The 14,666-nt window shown below is 43.1% G+C and overlaps 1 protein-coding gene across 1 annotated transcript; it reads right to left on the bottom strand.

Annotated features, from left to right (window-relative positions):
* Positions 1-647: 647 nt before the first annotated feature.
* On the bottom strand, positions 648-13,686 carry HTATSF1 (HIV-1 Tat specific factor 1). The gene is made up of 9 exons (XM_044452789.1): positions 13,408-13,686; positions 10,054-10,258; positions 9,610-9,657; positions 6,996-7,150; positions 6,587-6,750; positions 5,972-6,071; positions 5,292-5,381; positions 4,171-4,308; positions 648-3,030 (listed from the first exon to the last, which is right to left on the bottom strand). Exons 1-9 carry the CDS (start codon positions 13,579-13,581, stop codon positions 2,746-2,748), a joined length of 1,359 nt encoding a protein of 452 aa, XP_044308724.1. The 5' UTR covers positions 13,582-13,686; the 3' UTR covers positions 648-2,745.
* Positions 13,687-14,666: the final 980 nt, after the last annotated feature.

The raw sequence follows: 14,666 nt of genomic DNA, 5'->3' as shown, positions 1-14,666 counted from the left end.
AAGCATGATGTTGTGGGTTAAAATCATCTAATGTTTATTCTCTTGGGGTGTGACTGTTACATGGGTTTGTGAAATCCTTTGCAAGTTTAGACAGAAAAAAGGTCCACTACTTGCCCGTGGCTAATGGGGCAGGTTAGAAATCTAATGCATAAATGAACAAGCAAGCAAGCAAAAGAGCAAATTCCCAGCATGCCTGGGAGCTACTGGCCATTTTTCTTGTTTGTATTTGCATAGGATCATGCCTTAAGGCTCCTGTGAAGAAACCCCACTGAATTTCTATGCCATTGCATGTAGTCTTTCGCCTCAAAGATCATTGTACTGATTGATGGCAAAGAAAAGGGAGACTTGGGTACTCAAACACATTAACCTAGTTCTAACATTTCAGCTGCAAATGTAATTCCCATTTAAAACTGCCCCAAATCATAACTCCTGAATGATAACTTGGCCAATGCTTCACAGATGCACCCAGGTCAAAAAAGCAGAAGTTACAGGAATCAAAAGCAGTTATAAAAAGCTGTATTTCTTCCATGGGAAGACCAAGCAGGTGAAAGGAACCACAGTTGGCTTGAGAGGGCCTGGCAAAGATTACATGTCCATCTTAATTGCAGTAAACTTCTGCCTATTTAGGAAGGACCAGATCTGAAACATTTAATCCAAGACAGATTTATCCTACACCAAGAATGTAATATACACAAAAATCTAAGTTACAGCAGCAGTATTCTTATAATGGGACAGTCATTTAAATTCCAGAAATATTTTATTTAATGTTAACTATCACACAAGTTAGTTAATAAAATCTAGTGCAGCTAAACTTGCACAAAAATATTTCGGTTCAAATTATCTCATTCACTGTTGTCATCTCATCCACAACCTTCAAGAACACAAAAAAAAAAAAAAAAGCATGAGAAAATCATGGTTTTCACACTCAACTCTTGCCATGTTTTTGAATACACTCTTCCCAGAGCTACTGTGAGTGCTGGAAGAAGGCCTGTAGTGACTAAAATTTGGTTGTCTGGGTGAACATATATCTCAAAACAGCAATAATAGATTGTTCAGTTTTTACTCAAATTCTCAAATTTCAGATGGAAATATTTCAGCTGTTGGCAAGTTCCTGTAAGCAAACAGTTCAAATGTGATAGAAATCAGATCTTTTTCAAAACAAAAGTATTTATGAACTTAATCAAAAATTCCAAATACAAAACAGGTATGCTAGATACTCATATTTATTGTACAAAAGAGTATTTTTTCCAGTACCACATTCCTAAATTACCCCATCCCACCCCTTGCAAGGTTCAGACTTATTAAAGATGCAACTGAAGTTTGGCCTTGCAAAATGAAGCAGCAGCAAGTCCTACCTTGAATGCTTCCTCAGTCACCACACACAAGAGGCAGGTGGAAGAATTCATTTCTGGTCTGCTGCATGAAGAGGCAACAGCAAACCATGGTTTATGCACACCTTAGTTCTCCCTCAATCAGAACTAAATTGTACTTCGGGGTCCTGGCTTGAGGGCAAGCCAACATTTCCATAAACAAGGATTGCCCTATTCAGCTGCCACCTGCAAAATGAAAGTGTCTCCTCTCCTCCCCAACAAAGGGAGAAGGGGATTCACCAACTGCTCATGCTCAGTGTGTCAGACCATGGCTTTTCCCATTCAGTGTCCAATCCACTCCTACTTTAGTTAAGGGCACTGGAAAACAATTTTATTGTCTGGAAAATCTTAGGAGCATTTTGTCAATCCAGCATTCACTATTTCTAATATCTGTAAAAATCAGTTACCTATATTTAGAAATCTGGGCAACAATTTTGGGAATGAATCTCAAAACAATTTTATTCAATAGAATTTCCTGTAATCACTCCAAGTATAAAACACACTCCATATATTCATTACCCCTGACAAATGCCAGAAACCTAGCTATGTTTGAATACAGAAATACTAGGGGAAAAATCACTTCCAACACACAAGCTTTCTGTATATTTCCAGTATTAATTCATCAAAACAAAAAAATAAAATAAGAACAAAGATGAGACGTAATCTTATTTACAGTTTCCTCCACTTGTTTTCTAGCTTCGCTAGGCTTAAACTTACATGAATGGAGGACTTAAGCCATCAGGGACTTTGCCTATCTGGGTAGTACTTTCAGACCACTTCAGATCCTTCTTAACTTGCAGTGTGGAAGTTTTTTTCCATCCTTCAGCAAAGCATTTGGTGTGCCACCAGCACATCCTCAATTCTTGATTATTACTGATTTTAAAATATCAGGAAAACCAAGTACACACTGGTGTATCCAAGGATAAGAAGAATTTATGTCCTACAAGAATACCAGCAGGTTGGGGCAAGGTTAAAATTAGAGCAAATACTGAAAAGCATCCATACCTCTATTTCTAAAGCTCGGTGTGCCATTAACAGGAAATGCAAGTTTGTACCGACTTATGCTGATGGACTTAGAACAATGACAAGCAAAGTTACAACTTAAGACAGCTGGTCAGTTCGGCAGGGCTCTTGGCAACTTATGACACATACACACACAGAGTGAACAGCAGCCAGATATGAATATATATATATTTTGATAAAATATCATCATTAAATACTGCTTTTAACGTAATACCTCAAAAGCACATTGATGGTATCCGAATAAGGAAATGCATATATATTCACTTGATTGCTGCGTGCAGTTGCTCCCAAGCACGGGATAACAGAGATCTAAAGGTTACCCCGAACACATGCTTTCACAAGAGAGCGAACGTTATGTCTCTGCCTCTCCATCGCTGCCAGCCACGCTGCTGTCCGTGGATGCCGTGACATCCTTATCAGCACCTGCTCCGTTATCCTCCGCCTCGGTGGCTTCGACCTCTGGACCACCCTTGGATGCACCATTATCTTTAGATGGCCGAACACCTTCCGATAACTGCTTGTCAGTTTCTGAAGAATCCGCATCAGATGCAGTTTTTGGCATTTCTGTAGCAGGACCCCCTAAGAACGCCTGCCACCCCTTCAGTCTCTCTTCCCTTTCTCTTGAAGTCTCTTCAACCTGGTTTACACACAGCAGTAAATGTTATGGCAGGAAGGAGAAAGGGACCCTTTAGCTTACGAGGTTAGGATTCAATCGTTCAGGGACCTATCCAGGGTCACATTTATGCTGCAGAAGTAGCCACCTAAGTGGAACTGTTCCAGCTGTACTCAATACCACAGAATTCCTAGTATTGGCACTTGCTTGTTTGCTGGTAGCAGAGGTACCTTTAGCAATCAGCCAGACTGGGAGTCATCTACATGGGGTGGTGTAACAGTGTCCTGCAACAGCAGGGGTTGGACCCGATGGCCTTCTGGCCCCTTCCAACTCTACTATGATTCTATTTATCCTCCATGAATTTATTTAATCTCCTTTTATATATAAAACCTTTAAATATTAGGTTGCCCTAACTTCAGGTGAATTCAAGGTAAGAATCGTACAGGTTGCAGGAAAGACCAGATTTAAAGTATTTATAACCTGCCTTCTCTCTCAACTCAAAAGTAGTCAATATTCTGCATGTGACAACAGAAAAGTGGTAGAAGTCAATACCCAAAAACCGATTCATTAAAATACAAAGTTTTGGATGGGACTCGATATAAGTTCATTGTACTTAGGACTCACTGAATACATGAAAAGTTAGTCACATGTACCTTGGAGGACCAGTGAAACAAACTTAGGTTGAATCCAACCCACTGTGAACCCCTCCCATTTAGCCACACCACCCTTTCCCCTACTACATCCACTACGCATAAATTAATCATAGTTGTTGTGGTTAACAGCAGTTAGACCAAGAAAAAGTGCACCACCTTACCACAGCATTTAATGTGGAAACGCTAGTTTTAAGGGGGCCCTTTTTAATTAAGAGTTCAAAAGGAAGCTACTGGGCTTCTGGAAAGGGGGGTTAGTTCTGTGGCAGCCTCAGGTGGGGAAGGCCCTCATGCCTTCCCATGAGCCAGTGTTACTGGCATCCATGTTTACATGAGTACAGAGCAAAAAGGATTTTTTTTTCAATTAGAGACACATGATAACAAAGTCTCTCACATGAAAACAGGTGACTGGCTGGCTGACCACAATGAACCTGTCACTTTCTGACTCGCAATAACCTGCATTACACATACTCCGCTTGAAAAAATCTCCAAGGATGCAGGGGTCCAGGCATACCTGATAATCTGTCACACCATCCCACGTTTCCACAGAGAGCTGCCGTCCACCAAACCATCGCCCGTTGAGCGCCTGTTTGCAGACATCACCCTCCTCTGCTTCTTTAAATGCCACTGATGCAACACCATCTGGATGCCTCTGTAAGACCAAAAGAAAACCGGAAGCTAGGCCTTGCATGCACTTTAAAAAGAACACGTGATTTCAGAGGACTTGGGGAATAAAAGGAACACTACAGAAATACTTCAGCATGAACATCACTTTCAGAAAAGCATGGACTCTAAAATCATTGGGGAGATAGTCGTGACCAAACACTGCTCCCAAATATTTGAGCCATCCAATCAGTCTACACTGGATACACTGCATCCACATTCCACAGCCTACATATATTCTTGCACGGAATTATCTGATTGGACCTTTCAACTGTGTAGTATGTTATATAAAGGAGTCAGGAACCTTTTTTGCTTATATGTTTATTTTAAAAAAGACACGCCCCCACACACACACAACAAAAAGAAAATAGATTATCTGAACAGTTAAAGCAGTGCAAATAGAGAAATGGCTATTACCCTGATAATTATTCCAGCAGTTAATAAATCTGCAGTAATCAACCAACCAATCAACATTTCTGTAAACCATAGAGTTGCCCTTCCCAGCAGGTTGAACTTACTGCTTGCAGTAGGATTTTGAATTTAGGCCAAAAGCCAGTTAGACCACACTGGTATAGATCGTAGAATATTGGGCTTCTATCCATTGGGACCTGTGTTCTGATCCCTGCTCAGCCATGAAGCTCTTACTGGGTGACCTTGGGCAAGTCATTTTTTTTCCTCAGCCAAGCCTACCTCACAGGGTGGTTGTGGATAGGTTAGGGGATGAAACAAGGGAGAGAAAGAGACACCCACCACTCTTCAGTCTTTGGCAGAAGGGGCATCACTGATTAACACTATGAAGCATATCAAGCTGAAGAAGTTTAGAACACATTCAGTTATTTCTTTGTGTATTTAAAAACATATTTTAATGAAAGTGAAATGCAAAACATACAGAATACAGTAATATGGAACACAGTGTAAGCATATCTGATACACATGGCTTAGAACATCTCTGGCCAGGAAACATATACCTACATCAAATATAATGACTTTCTTAACTTGTCCAAACTTTTCACATTCCGTCCGGAGATCTTCTCTGATCTCATTGAGCACTAGGGGGTCCTCCTGCAAGCAGACGCACAGTTATAGGATGCTTCTGAAGCGCTTCCCAACGCTGCTTCAGCAGCCAGATTTTCCACAAAATACACTCAAAGGAGTAAGGAGGCATTCACCACAACCCCTCTTTCGGCTGTTTGCTAACCAACCCCACCTGCCCAAACCGGAGGACGAGGAAACCGAACTGCCAGGCACAACAGAAGCCTGCCCCCCGCGAGTCGAGAGGTAGGGCAGAGGAGGCGCTGTGCAGGTTATACCACACCTGGCGTAAACAGGTCTCGGGTTGCAGCAAGGGCTCCTCTCCCTTTCCAAATGTAAACATCAGCAACAGTGAGCTACTTCTACCTCCCTGTTTAGGGTGAGGTGCTGCTTGGTATTCAGCAGGAAGTGGAGCCTGGCAGGCTCTAAAACTTGCTCCCTGATTTCCGGCTGGTCCTAGAGGGAATCACGCTACATCCAACCTTTGGATTTCTCCTAATGCACCATGACCACTGCCTGCACTTTTCATCCATGTGAGCACCTAATTCCTTAGGGATTTTGGCATCTTGGGCCCTCCTCAGCTCTATTACACTGCTGATGAGGGAAGCAGGCTTTCCTACCTCAAAATCTTTGGGGTGAAACATGTTCCTGATAATGATAACCCGCTCATGCCGCAACCGAACGGTGCCATCTTTCTTCTCTGGCCTCCAATCCAGCAGTCTAATGAAATGAAGCAATAGTAAGAAGTTGGGGCTGACCTCTTCAGTTTCTAAAAGTATTTGTTGAAAGAAAACATTAATTTGGCATTTCTTAAATCATGGTCTCAGCACTGGCAGTTATTGTGAAGCTAGTCTCTTAACAACATGTCTCTAAATGGTTCTTGAACCAGCCTACATCAACAGTATCTGACACATCAGCTGTAAATATGCAATTAGTCCGAAGTCAGCCTTTTATGGAATCTGAACTCTATTTTAAGATCCTGCAAATACTTTGGTTAAAAGTTAAGATGGCAACTTAATATAAAAGCAAGCCTGACCACTGTTTGCACAAGCAGTATGTTCAATGCTAATAAAAGTTGTGAAGTTGGGTAACGTGCATGACATAACTAACAGCTGAAGTGCACTAGGCAGTTTGAAAACTATTTTTCACTTGTTTTAACAAAGGAATTAAACCAAGACTTCAGGTTTTAGCCTTCTATTTCCACACAATACAGAAAAGCCAGCTTATTTACACACTTTTGCTGTAGAGACATTTTCTTCTTGTAGTCTTTGCATTTCTTCTTCTTCTTGCTGGCATCATATTCGCCCTTCAGTTGGAACTGTGCAACTTCCACATGCAGTTTGTAGCCTCTTATTTCATTTTCATCTAGCAATTTTAGTGCAAGATCCACAGATTCTCTCTATTAACAAGAGAAAGGAGAAAATCAGAATTGAGGACTCTTAACTTCCTGCTAAACAAAGACAAGCAGGTAAAACGGCAACATTTACAAATGACATTTACCAGAATAAACTCTGGCATCCCTGTGACTGTCCAAAATAAAACTAGCATTCAGCTAACAAGAAGAGAGACCAGGGAACGATTGGAATCCTAGTAGCAAAAATGTGAAATATCTCCATGAAAATGCAACTGAACCATACAACTCACCTTCAAGTAGCAACACAGCCCATCTCCTTTAAGATTTCCTTCTTTGTCTTTGTAAAGTTTAATTTTAGGCTCCTCTGTTTGAGGATCACGCATAATGATACCACATTTTGACATGACCTGTATGAACTCATCTTTTGTAATGTCTGGTGGTAAACCTGGAGGAATAAATTCGAACAGACACAAATGTAGCAAGCATACCTATCAGTACCTCTAATTCAGTTTTCATAGAGGAATCAAATCAGGGATTCTAACTTGAAAAAAATTCCAGAATTGGTTCACATAGTTTTCCAGGGCTCTTTCTCTTTCTTTTAAGTGATCTGCTGGCTTTTGGAGCCAGAAGATCCCTAAGGACAAATGCAATTCTCTTTGCCTGGAAAGGCAATTTCAAAGCCGTAACACACTATTTGTGTTCTGCAAAACACAATCTTCACTCCCTGGACAAGGCCTTAGCTTTGGATTTTATGCAAACACACCAACCACAATTCAAATAAATAAAAATACTGCAGCAACAATACACTAAAGGGAACTATACCAATTACAACAAATTCCTATTTCTTGTGATTCGGGGAAGTCAAAGAGACAGATTGTCCTGTCTTGGGCTGCAACTTCTTCTTCCTTCTCTTTTCTCCTCCTATATTATTTATTTACTTATTTTATACTGATAATTTTAATTTTATATTATTATGTTTGTAACTCAGTGTATTTTTTGTATTTTTGTATTTAATGGTAATTTATTATGTTCTATTGTATTTCAATGTATTTTATTGTGTTGTAAGCCGCCCCGAGGCTTCGGCAAGGGACGGCATAGAAATGTTATAATCATCATCATCATCATCATCATCATCATCATCATCATCATCTGCAAATCCTGCCCCTGAAAAGGTAGGCTTTAAAGCATGGGTCCTCAAACTGTGGCCCATGGGCCGTATCCAGCCCGCCTCAGAGGTTTTGGACTCACTTGGAGAAAACGATCTCCGAGCGAGTCCAAAAGCTCTGAGCCAGTGCAGGCGTTCTCAGAAACTGAGCAGAGAAATTGCACCCACTCAATTGTGCATGCGCCAGCTCTCTCCCCCTCCCCCCCATTGCATGCATATACAGAGGGAATATGGAGTGGGAAACAGAAGAGAGGTGGGCAGAAGAGAAAGAGAGACAAAGACAAAGAAACTAAAAAAGGACTGAAGGTAAGAAAAGTATAACTTTCAAAATCCATTTTTAATTATTTGAGCCCAGGGGCGGCTAGGCCACACAGCCTTCTCTGAGGAAGCAAGCCGCTGCTGCCACTGCCATCTCACCAAGCCCAGGGCAGACAGGCTGAGGTGGAGCGGCTTACTTGGAGAAAGCCACGGCAGAGAATGCTTACTCGGAGAAAGCCGTGGAGAAAGCGAGAAAACATTTTTTAAATTTTTAATTAATTTTAAAATGTTAATTAATCTTTAAATTTATTTTAATTATTTTAATGTGCAGTGTACATAGGAATTTATTCATTTTTTTTCAAACTATAGTCCAGCCCCTCAACAGTCTGAGGGACAGTAAACTGGCTCCCTGTTGAAAACATTTGAGGACCCCTGCTTTAAAGAACCAACAGAGAAGCTGCTAGATCTTCCAAACCACGGCCTCAATTCTGCTCTGGCACAATTAGGAGCCGCTAGGTCAGCATCTTCCTTTTTTGCCAGGAAAAAGAATAACTGTGCAACTGGCACATCATGGGGAACTACGGGAAGACCGCAGAGCGGAAGGCACTTTCTGGCTGCGCCACTGACCCAGAGACACAGTCCACTGGAAGAGCACCTTGCCTCATCCATCAACCTTTCTCAATCCTTGTTCTTTTTGTCTCATGTCTATTAGATTGTGAGCCTGCAGGCAGAGTGTCTGTTTAATATCTACACAATCCATAGGATCTTTCAGGTATTTTGCAGGGCTGGGGATAATGCAACTATTAGCCTGAGTCACAGCTTACACGATCAGCATGCAGAAGGTCTCATATTCAAGCCTTGGAAGAACTCACACGTGGAACCCTAGAGACACACCGCCACTCAGAGCTGACCTAAATGACCAGTGGTCTGGCTTGTCATAAGATGGCCCTCCAGCTAGGAATGAATAAACTAGCCTGCTTAGAATATGTTGACAGCTGTTGGCCTCACAGATCTAAGGATCAGTGTAGCAATCCAGTTATCATTAAATGGAAATGTGGTGGCTCTCAGTTTCAGCTAACAGAAAAACTGGAGTGCAAAAAAGCTGAAAATTATAGCAAGTGAGACATAATTTGCTGTTAATAATATCTGAATTTAGGGAGAGTATTACTGCAACAGGCATAATTTAATATTCAGGTAGCTAATTGCTGCTTCTGTTCTTCAATGAACTTCCCTTTTGCAGCATTTCATTTGTCCACCTCACCCCAGCCAAGCCAAATAAAGATGATTAAAACATCAAAAAAACTCAAACATCTTCCTCTTATTCCACTTACAAGTAAAATTAGCTTAATTGCAAAGGTTTTATATAACCAGAAGTAATAGCCACAAAAGCATATTGATATCCCCCCCATGTTAAACACAGAACAGAAGTTTCAAAACATTTCATAACACAACATTAGCAAACTCCAAAAACTGCTCCTCACCTGTCACATAAACATTTGTATTTTTCTGATCCTCAACGTGAAACCATCCTAAAGGAGAGATCATTATTAGTTACACTGCAGTCTTACACAAACACAATAGCTCTTCAGACAAAAAGTGCACATGTCCCTAGAAAGCCACTGCCAAACAGAGGCAACAACCCTGAGCTAGACATGCAAAAAGTGTGCCTCTTATGAGGAAACTTATGTCCTTCACATCTATCAGGATTTAACAAAGCTTATAAATTGTTAAAAGCCATCAATAATTTGATTCTTTAACACAAGACTCTCAGAATAGAAATAGGAGTCATTTCTGGATGGTTACAAGAACGTTCAACATGAATACTGTAACCTTGCTATCGAAGCTGTAAAACTCTCAATTCGGCAGACAGACACTCTTTCGGAGCAGGTGACTACTTCTAAGTCATGTGTAATTTAGTTCCTTGCCTGGTTCGGGTTTTCTCTTCTCTCCTTTTTGTTTAGGATCCATTGGCTGTGATGCCTTTGAATCTCCTGGCGGCTGGATCTTGGCTTTCTTTGAATCTGTAGGTGGTTTGGATTCAGTCTTTGGAAGAAATGCAGATGAATTTTCTGAACTTTCAGTGGGAAAGCCATAGTTAGCATGATATGTCGCCAGGAAGTCTTCAGTGACCTAAAAAAGAATGTGGAACATCAGTTCAAAGTCTAAATCAAGAATTCAGTCTAACTGCTGCATGGGATGAATGGCATATGCCTATGGCCTCTGAAATGAACAACACAGATGGTGTTCTATTTTTAAAATTATGGGGTAGTGACCTTTCCTGATGGAACCACTACTAGGACAAACATGCTTCCTTTCTAGAGTAGAAAGATGCTACTGTAGGTACATTAGCACAGGCCATGTGTGAACTGCAGCAGCTGCACATAGCTAGGAGATCAAGCCTTCAATAATGATTTGTGACATCTCTATCGTCCGTTAACTACTTTCCTGCAAAATTATCTCTTCAGGCCCTTTTGAGCAGGGAACTGTAAAACTCTTACAAATATCCTTCCAGCTACTGAAAGAAGCAAGCAATTGCTTATAAATAATTCAGTTACAGAAGCAGTGTGACCTGCATTTGCCAGCTTAATCCTGTAGCTCGAACATTGGCACTGGACTTGGGATTCCAATTTCAGACACAGAATAAATACTGTTTGGCTTCAGTTATGTTGGCAAGCCACTACCTAATGAAACAGTAACAATAATGAAAGTAACCTTCCTAATAGGGTTGTTCCAATAAAGATGATTGTGCCATGAAGTTTCAGTAATAACAACATGGAGGAGAAACATAAATGAGACCATATAAAGCTGTGCCCCAAGAGAGGCCAGAAGAGGGGACTAGAAAGGAATCATTTTCCAGAGAAGTAAAAAGAAAAATAGACACCCCTTGTGCTCCTGCAAAAATAACTCACTTCAAAACATACCAGATTTTTTAAAGTTTGGAGACAGCCCCCAAGAATCAAAGAGGAATGGTTTATGAATGGTTTATTATTTTTACAGATTCTTCTTATATTTTGTATATGATCCTGCTCTGGTATATTTCTGAACTAGGCAGGGTTTGTAAATTCAAGGGGGGAAAAACACAACCAAATCTGTTCCAAGTTGCTGATGGGCGTGCATCAGAGAGTTAAAAACGCTTGGTAGGCCAGCAACTTTTGTAACTTATTTACAAGGCAATATTATTTATCAGTTTACTAATCCCAAAATACTTTCCTATCCCCATAGCTGCAAGTTGAGCAGCAATGGATTTTAATCAAAGCTTAAGTTAATCATTACTGGGAGTTACTATAGGCTAAAATGCAGTCTCTGGAACTACCAACATTTATTTTACAGACTACCTAGACAGCAGCATTACAGTAAGTGGATAAAACGTTATATTTTCATCGGTTGTTTTAACACCCGTTATTACATACTACTATTATTTGTTATATCAAGGGTGGGCATCCAATGTTTTGCTTACAACTCTCATCATCCCCTGCAACTGGTTATGCTAGCAGAGTGTGATGGAAATTGTAAGCCAAAACATCTGGAGAGCCACTAGTTACCTACCCCAAGCTTGTCGCAGGCTTTCCCCAACCTGGTGCCCTCCAGATGGCACATGGGATTGATGGGAAGGGTAAGCCACTAAGATCTCTACAGCTGGCCGCCAATTTGGATGGCTTTCGAAGGAGACTGGACAAATTCCTGGGAGAGAAGGCTACCAGTGGCAACCAGTCCAGTTGACTGTTGCCAGGGAACATGGGTGGAGGGTGCTGTTGCCCCCATCTTGCTTGTGGATTTTGCATGGGCAGCTGGCTGGCCATAATGTGAACAACATACTAGGATAGGTGGGCCCTGGTCTGAATCGGGCTCTAGGTTCTTTAGCCAGGCAGGCCTTGCTGAAAACAACACCAGCAGTACCCAGCAATTCTTGGCAAGGATTTCAAATGTCATCCCAGCTGCAGAAGCTTTCAGAGAAGATGGATACCTAAGCTGTCTTACTCCCCACCACAAGTTTTAGTGGTGGCCACCAAATTGGATGGCTGCAGAATGGGACTGGACGCATACATGGAGAAGGCTTATCAGCGGCTACCAGCCTGGATGGCCAAGTGCAACTTCTGGTATGTCTAGCCTGGATGGCTTGTATGACTAGGCAGTGTGTCTAGCTAGCCCAGTTGCTGAGGAACATGGGAAGGAGGGTGCTGTTGCTTTCATATCCTGCTTGGGGCATCACTGTGGGCAGTTGGCTGACAGGCCTCTATGTGATCAGACTACTTGGTCTGATCCAGCATGCTGCTTTTTATGCTCTTCTGATTCAAAAGATGGGGGAGACACACCCACTTTGAGCAACAGATGCTCCACAGCTCTTCTTACATTGACAGTTGTTGTTACTATAAAGTTGGGTAAGCAAATAGTGCATTTCAGCAACACCACCAGACAAAATTAAAAAGACTACTTCTGAACCACACAAAGTTTCTTTACAGGTCACTGGACAATAAAGATGCAATTCTCTGTTTGGATGTGAAAGGGAAGCCTACAAACCACAGGATGGCCCAGCCCACCATGCTGAGAATTCTAGGCCTCTTATTTCTGGCTAAATATCCCTTGGGTTACACTCCAAATCCGTTAAAGAGCTGTCCACAGTGAATCATGTGATAACTTGTTTCAAATGCATGCACAGAACAATGTAGTATTTTCCCCTGTCCAAACAAGGACAGAATTACATATTAAAAGAAGGACAGCAATGGACACCTAAAGGTGTGATCCTGTGCACCAAGCAGTACCAAAATAAAAACCTATAGTTCCCAGCATGTCCCAGCACACCATGCTAGTTGGGGCATGCTGGGAATGGCAGGCTGCTTTTGGGATCCTGTGTCTGGGATCCTACTTCTGGGATCCTGTGTTTATGTGCCATAAGCAAACACACCCGTTACTATGAAAATAAGAAGGAGCACTTCTTATTTATTTATTAGATGTACATCCGGGTTTTTTTAAGGACTCAAAGCGGCTTAAATCAGCTCCTCCTGCTGCTCTCCATCTTACTCCCACAACAACCCTGTGAGGTAGGCCGGGCTGAGGGTGTAACTAGCCCCAAGCCGCCCAGCTGGCTCCACGGCTGAGCGGGGACTCGAACCCAGATCGCCTGAGTCCTAGACCCGTGCCCTTAACCACTGCACCGCACTGCCTTTCCTGCACGCAGGCCGCTCAGGCGTCTCCTCGGCCTCGGGAACAGTAATGGCGGCGCGTTCGTAGGCATGAGGCGGGGGTCAGGCGCGGCGCCACCGACCTCGCCGCCTCCTCACCTTCGGGAACCAGGCCTTCTTCTCGAGGTCCCACTCGTACTGGGTGCCGTCGGCCGGGTCGGTGTACGTGAACGGGTCCTCGTCCGCGGCGCCCTCCTTCTTCTTCCCGTACAGCTCCTGAAGCCGCAGCTGCTGGTGAAACTCCTCGTTGCGATCCGAGCCTCCGACGCTCATGGTGCCGGACCGCCCTCGGCGCCCGCCCTCACGAAGCCCAGGCCGCCCGGGCTGACGCGGCCGCACCGCCGGAACGCCTCACGCCGCACAGCAGGCCGCGCCACCGCCTCCTCCCCTCCCTCGGCCGCGTGAGGGCGCATGCGCGCGCCTTCGCCCCGCCTTCTCGTGCATTCTGCGCATGCGCGGCCCGCTCGCCCCTCCCCCAGGCTTCCTGCCCCCCTCTCCTGTATTCCTCCTCGGGACAAACCAGGCTCTCTCGTTTTATTTTATTCCTTGTTATCGGCGCTCTCCGACCCGACGGTCTGGTTAAAATGTGCTCGGTGTGCCCAAATCGTAAAAAAAAAAAAAGTAAGGTGAATGCACACTGCGCATGAGCGGAAACTCCCTCACTAGTATTGAGAGTGAAAATGCGAGGTCAACTGCGCGCGCGCAAAAATGTTCCCTCTGGTAATAGTTAGAATTAGGTTAGTTTAGGTATTTGTTGTTTTCGGCCTAGGTCGCAGGCTTAAAGTTTAGTAAAAATACGAGAACTATTACTTTTTCTTGTAATTTAGGGGTGCAGAGTTACGTAGCTCGATAAGGGGGGTATTTCCGCCCTTTCTTCTTTCCGTCCTTCAAAGCACACCGCGCAAGAGCGGAAGTCGCTGCTGCTAAGGAGGCTGAAATCGTATTAAGCCGAGATAAGGGGGAGGGAGCCCGGGTGATGTTTTGAAAAAAGCAACCAATCAGCGGTAACTTCTGCGGACCAATGAAAAGCTTAGTGGTTGCTCGTCCCTCAAGGGCGGGGGAGAAACGGATGGAGGACTTTGATGCGCATGCTCAGGAGGTAGCGCTGCCTCGCACGCACACCTGTTAGGGAGTCTGCAGCCCTCCTACCTTTCCCTTACCTGTCTTTGTTCCTGATGGGGATGTTGGTGCGCTTGCAGTGGTTAGAATGTTGGCCTGGTAGTCAAGAGGCTCAGGTTCTGGTCCTAATTTGGCCATGAAGCTCACTGGGTGGCTTTGGGCATGTCACAGAAATGCAACTTGGCCTACTAAGTTTTAGGCCAAGTTTTATTTTTATTTTATTTCTTTAAAACTTTTAT

Source organism: Varanus komodoensis, unplaced genomic scaffold (assembly GCF_004798865.1).
Source record: "Varanus komodoensis strain SLA01 unplaced genomic scaffold, ASM479886v1 scaffold74, whole genome shotgun sequence".
In the NCBI taxonomy this organism is placed as follows: domain Eukaryota; kingdom Metazoa; phylum Chordata; class Lepidosauria; order Squamata; family Varanidae; genus Varanus; species Varanus komodoensis.
This window is presented reverse-complemented; position numbering and strand designations above follow the sequence as displayed.

Excerpts from the sequence above, each read along its gene's own strand:
- HTATSF1 (XM_044452789.1), bottom strand. The coding sequence starts at position 13,581 with ATGAGCGTCGGAGGCTCGGATCGCAACGAGGAGTTTCACCAGCAGCTG. Across the intron at positions 6,751-6,995 it reads GGCTGTGTTGCTACTTGAAG|AGAGAATCTGTGGATCTTGC; the intron begins GTGAGTTGTATG and ends TCTTGTTAATAG. Across the intron at positions 4,309-5,291 it reads AGAAAGTCATTATATTTGAT|AGGCATCCAGATGGTGTTGC; the intron begins GTAGGTATATGT and ends TTGGTCTTACAG.